Below are 6,346 nucleotides of genomic sequence, written 5' to 3' on the forward strand. Positions count from 1 at the left end.
CATTGCTGCCTGAGTGCTTTCTCTAGTTGCTGCGAGTGGGGGCTACTCTTCGTTGCAGTGCACGGGCTTCTCATTGTGGTGACTTCTCTTGTTGCGGAGCACAGGCTCTAGGTGTGCAGGCTTCAGTACTTGTGGCACGCGGGCTCTAGAGCACAGGCTCACTAGTTGTGGCACACAGACTTAGTTGCTCCGTGGCATGTGGGATCTTCCCTGACCAGGGCACGAACCGGTGTCCCCTGCATTGGCAGGAGGATTCTTAACCACTGCGTCACCAGGGAAGCCCAGTGGTATTTTAAAATATGACCACAAATTCCATGACACTCCCTCCAAAAGGTGAGCCTAATTCCCCACACCTGGCGTGTACTCAGGACTTGTTTCTAATATAGAGAAAAAGGCAGACGTGATGAGGTGTGCCTTCTGACCCTACATCATGAAGCCACCGCAGCCTCCTCCAGAATCTCTTGGATTGCTTACTCTGGGGGAAGCCCTTTGCACACGCTGAGGTGCTCCATGCAGTGAGTGCCTGAAGCCTTCTGGGAAAAGCCACTGAGGACACCATCTTGGAAGGGAACCTTCAGCCCCCATAGAGCCCTCAGATGACTGCAGCCCCTGCAAATGTATTTTTTCCTGGGGTATCTAGATGGCAACTTCAAGTGAGATCCTGAGCCAGAACCATCTGGCTATGCTGCTTCCAAATTCCTGACCCACAGAAACTTGGAGATAATAAATGTGTATTGTTTTCAGCCACTAAGTTTTGGGGTAATTTGATATGCAATAGATAATTAATACATAACCTAACTTAAGAAGGTATGCCTATATTCAAATGCAACTATGTAGCCACACATGCAAAATTGATACCTAATTATAATGCAGATCCTTCAGAGGCACTGAAAAAGGTGATGTCAATCATCCTACGTTGTGACACTGTGGAAAGCTGTCCACAGTATTTTGCTAAATGGGGAAAAAAGCAAGGGGCAGAAGAGTTTGTAATAGTTTTCAGTGTGATCCTACTTTTGGAAGAAACAAAGTCTTATCTGTGCTTCTGCAGAGGAAACAGTGGCAAGGGGCCTTCTTTAATTCATTTCAGGTTGTTTGGTTTTCTTCTAAGAATGCTTTACTCTTGAGATTCTTTTTTTTTTTTTAAACAAAGGAAGAAAATGATTAAGTGAAAGAACTAAGATATCAGTCAGTGCCTATCCCTGGCATTAGCCCTAATTCCTCTGATTCAATAAACCTCCCTTTTTGTCGGCTCTTGGTGGCTTTGGTCATTCCAATGGGGGTTGACAAGGCCAGAGACCTCTGGAGGCCCTTGAACATTTCACTCAGCCTTGAACCCAATCCTGAGCCTGGGTTGAGGGCTATGGGGGTCAGGGGCTCTGGGACCCAGTTTGAAAACCACCTTCCTGGAGAAATGGGACACCATATGCTATACTTTATCACTCTCCCCCGGCTTCCTTTGGTAAACAGTTCCACTACCCAGATGAGTGTATTACATTTATACAAGAGGGAGGAAACCTTTTACTGCAGCCACAGAATGCCAGGAAAAGGTAAGATGATGGTGGATGACTTTCCATGGCCTGATTCCAGCTGTCAAGGAATGTTCTGCATTTTTAGGACTTTTGGAGAACCTTGCAAAAAGATCATCTTTCACTGCCCTGGAGTCTACGGAGCACAATGAAACTAACGTTTGGGTTGCTTTTCCTTGTAAAAGTTATTCTTTAAAAAACAGCTACTTATTTATTTATGTGTACATGTGTGTATATGTATGTATTTGAGTTCTCAAATATGCATGCACGGATGGAGAAACTTGATTTGGCATTTCTGGTAAAGGGATCCAAGGGAGAATAATGTATCCCTTCATCCATTTCTACTTTGCTGGTTCACCCAGCACTTTTGTGTAGACTCCCTGAGAGGCAGTGTAGTGAGGTGCTCAGACAGACAGGCTTGGGTGTAAATGGCTTTCTGGGAACTTTCTGGGATGTGAGAAATTCTCTAGATCCTAATGAGAGGTGGTTACATAGAAGTAAATGTTTATCACAACTCATCTAACTCTTTACTTATCTGTCCATTTTATAGTATGTCAATTATACCTCAATTTCAAAATGGAAACTCTAAGTCTTCAAAGATCATGTCCAAGGTTCCTGCCAGAGGTTAGGAAACCAGTCAGGTGAGATTAGGAGGGCCACAAGGAGGCTACAGGTGATAAAGATAGAAATACAAAGAGTGTTGACAAGCATCAACAGAACTTGGTAACTGAACTACAAGGAGGCCAGGCTGGAGGTGGCCCCAGTGGAGCCCATTCATTCAAGAGAAGTGAATGAGCTGAGCTTTGGAATCTACTGCTATCAGAACACAGACTGATAAACACATTGCCCAGCTACTGAGCCAAACAGGATATCTCCCTCAGAGTTGCCTCTACAATACACCCCACACCCCACTGACTCACAACCGAACTGTGATCATGCCTGAAAAAGGAAATGACTCACTTCTAGATCCTGGCACACAGGGTGAGCAAAAACCAATCGGAATTCCAACACTCTCAGAAAAAAGTAAAAACGGAAGTTCAGGCAAGGGGCATTCTCAGTGAGGATCCCGGAGGAGGACCTTCTGTCATCCCCTCTCCCAACCAGGCGATTGCAGTTTCGATTGCCACTACTAATCCACTTTGCACAAGGAATCATCTTACACACAAAATGTGCTCCTGGAAAGGTTAGAACTATTAAAACATCTTAAGGCCCTTTAAAGAACAATAACCCCGTTCCCTGGATAACAAGCCTTCCCCTGGCAACAGTTAATCAAATATTTGCTTGTCATAGACGGCTGAAGACCCCACCAACAGGAAGACCCCAATACTACCTATTTCTATCTGAACAGCTGGCCAACAGCTCCAGACAGTGTTTAAATGAAAAGTGAATGGATTTCACCATTACAGGGAACGGTCAGCTGGGAAATAAATCCCATAGCCTTGCTCATGGGGATGGGAATGAGGAACAGTGAGCACCAAGGGACAGCACATCAGATGGGTGTCTCCACAGCAGGCAACACAGTCCTGAACAATGGGTCAGAACTAGGCCTGTTTCAAACGCCACAGCCCAAAGAAATCACACCTCTTTCTTGTTTTCTCCCTGTTCCAGAAGCAAGATTTGGGTTTTCTACGTCAGTTTCATTTGAATTTCAGCAAAAGCAAACCAGAGCTCCCAATCCCTTATCTCCTCATGCTGGAGATGCCTAAAATTACATAAGCACTGCACCCTCCCTTAGGAAGAAAAACAAAAACGAAAAAACGAAACTCTAGCCCTTAGACCTCTCCTGTCACGAATGACAAGTCAGGAACAACATAATTGAAACACAAAAGGGGAATACACATTTCTGCTTTTTCTCCAGCACACAAATGAGGTGGTAAACGCTTTCGATGTTTTCCTTCCTGTTACTGAAGACAGTGGTTGTGCAGAGAAATGAAAATAATACATGGAATCATTTTCTTGAGAAAGAAATGGCGGGACCTAACAGACTCCGCGGAAAACAAACGAGACATCCTTTTACCAGTGCTCTTTTCCACACCAGGTGTCGCCAAGGTATTTTCCCCAAGGGTGATCTCGATGGTAGATTTTGTTGCCTTTGGGGAGGGGTAGCCTGTTTCTATCACTGTTCACAGCTGGCTACTTCCACAGTGTCTTAGCAACACATGGTCTCTTTCCTGACAGTGGGGCAGAGTATGGATGCTGTTAATGTACTTAAAGTGGAACATGAAAGGCCATCCAAGCTCTGAGCAAAAAAGGCATCTAGAATTGGGTCTTATCAGGGGAGGAACCCTACAGATAAGAGCAGGAATACTGTGGAAAGACAGAATGAGGCACATATTTCTCTTAAAGATTTGCAGTCTCAAAAACACTCTCCCTATCTTTTGCCAGTGTTGCCCGGGAAGAAAAGTATGCTTGGCAATGATCAATGAACAACCCTGGAGCCTGCTGCCAAAGCAGACACAACTCTTAGAGGGACCACTCTACTTTCTGAGTTTGGATGTGTCCTTGGCATATTTGAGGCTCCACACACAGCTGTTAACTGATTTTGATCTGGCTAAGGGAAAGCATGCAGTTAAGATCCCAATTACTTCCATTCCCAAAGGAAACAGACAAGAAATTCCCTCCCCCTCGGGGCAAACTGGAGTAGTCAGGGCTGCTACAAATGTACATGGTTGTGTTAACACCAGAGAAGATACTTAGTAGCTGCCACCTCTCGGGAGCCTGGGAAACACACCAGACGATCAGCCTCCTTGAGACCCAAAATACACCAGATCCTCCGCCACCCAGTGAAAGAGGAAACTGAAGCAAACAACACAGCTTGCTCAAGACTTCACTGCCATCGTTTCCTCTTAGGAAAGGAGTGGATCGCGTGTGAAACACAGGCTAATCAAGCGTCTCTTGACCAAGCCATGCTCCCTTTGCTTCACACAACTGAATGGCCGAATTATTACAGTAATCCTCTGCCATGTGCAACCTCCCTTCCTCTCCTCCCAGAGGAAACTGATGGGTCACAGGTACTGATTCCAAGAGTTCAAAGCCACCTCCCTGCCAATAAAAAGGAAAAGCTTCCTGCATCCTGTTAATCAGACAATCCCAATCCTTTTCTAGGCCCAGCTGGTCGTAAGTAGGAAAAGGACCATTTCTCTATTTTCCAGAGCGAGGTCAAATGCCTCTGGGAGCCAGCAGACAACTCAGGATGGAGCCTCAACTAGCCTCTTAACCAAATCTCAATTTCAAACCCTCTAAAACGAAATGCTGTCATGTGGGCAGCACAGCTGAACCCATTCAGCGCCTCTGAACAAACAAGGCAACCCGAGGGCCATGAGGGTGGCCTGGGGGGCACGTCTGCGAACATGTCCCGGGCGGGGTGGGTGAGGGCGGCCCCCGAGGACAAAGCGGGGACGAAGGCCTCGCCACAGATAGAGGGGAAAACTGAGGTGTTCGCCGAGGGGGCCGAGGCGCTCCGCGGGCGCCTCGGCCACGCTAGCAGAGCTTCTCCAGGGGCCCGGGACGTGACGCCTCCTTTGTGACAGAAGCTGGGACCAACCTGAGGAATCTCCTTGGACGTCCTCACCGAGAACGAGGTGCGCCGCTAGTCTTGAGCCAGCCCCGCCCGGCGCCGCGCGCGCCTCCGCAGCCACCACTTCCCATTGGCCAAGGGGAGTGGCTCGAGGCTCGCCTGTTCCAATGGCGCCCTATGGGAGCTCGGGGGCGGGGCTGAAGGCGGTGGCCTTGGGAGGAAGTGTGGTGCGGGGTCCGCGCTGGACGCGTTCCTCTCAGTTCCGGGAGCCAGCAGCGCCCTTGAGCCGCACAAAGCCAACTTGCCCGCCGCCGCAACCTCTGAGGGTGAACCGGCGCAGGGGCGCGCCCGCAGACTACCCTGAGCGTGCAGCCAGGGACCAGGCTGAGCAGCCGGGTTTCGGGTCACTCTCACCCCTAGAATAACTCTGGGAGGGGGGTCCCTCCCCCCATTGGTGGAGACCCGCGTACCCGGCTCTAAGACAAGAGGGTCTGCAATCGGGTGGAGACTTGTGGGGAAAGCCGCATCCCGCATTCCCCTGACTCCGCAGACCCCTCAGACCCTCCCAACCCTCGCGCTCCCCTTAGTGCTCCCTGCAGCCATTTGGGAAGGATTTCGTGCCATTTGCCCACAAGTCTTCCAAGGGTGGAATGATTTTTCGTTCTCTTCCCCTGCAAACAAAAATTACCAAGAGGCTCTCCTAGTTCGCAGGCTCACCCCCACCCCGCGCGGGCTTCTGGAGCCAGCCTTACCTGCACCCGCAGTCGCAGCGATGAGCAGGGCGACGGCCCAGCGCAGCCCGCAGCCCGCAAGCCTCATGTTCCCAGCCTCTGCCTGTCACGCCCCGGACCGGGCTGCTGTCCGCTGTGTCCACTCTGGAAACCCGGGCTTCGCGCGGCCCTGACGCGACTGCACGCGGGGCCCCAGTCATTTGCAGCATTTCAATGTGAGGTTTCCCGTAGAGGGAGGAGTTTGCAGTGGGGTGATTTTCAAACATCTGCACCTCACTGCGAGAGGAGGAGTTTCGAGAGGAGGAGTTTGGAACGGCCGATGTGACATGGGCTCCTTAACCCGTGAAGCCCTGACTCGGATTCCAGTCCTTTCCAAAGCCGCTTCGGGACAGGCTGCCGGATGTGTCCCATTTGGGTAGCCCCTGAAGAGAGGAGCCGCCGCCACGCCCACCCCCAAATGGAAATGCGCGTCTCCTGAAGGATCTCCCTTACATTTCACTCCACTTTTAATTGTTACGTTCTCTTTGGTGCCCAAAGGAGATTAGCAACCACCTGTCCTTCCAAATCGTCTA

General features: G+C 49.7%; 1 protein-coding gene across 3 annotated transcripts in view; it reads right to left on the reverse strand.

Annotated features, from left to right (window-relative positions):
* Positions 1–5,996, reverse strand: part of LDLR (low density lipoprotein receptor) — a 35,806-nt gene extending 29,810 nt beyond the window's left edge. For all 3 annotated transcript variants that reach the window (XM_079915547.1, XM_079915546.1, XM_079915548.1), the window contains exon 1: positions 5,796–5,996. In XM_079915547.1, the coding sequence (XP_079771673.1) occupies positions 5,796–5,862 (67 nt within the window). In that variant the 5' untranslated portion in view covers positions 5,863–5,996. The remainder of the gene's footprint in view (positions 1–5,795) is intronic.
* Positions 5,997–6,346: the final 350 nt, after the last annotated feature.

This window comes from Stenella coeruleoalba (genome assembly GCF_951394435.1).
Source record: "Stenella coeruleoalba genome assembly, chromosome: 3".
Taxonomy (NCBI): domain Eukaryota; kingdom Metazoa; phylum Chordata; class Mammalia; order Artiodactyla; family Delphinidae; genus Stenella; species Stenella coeruleoalba.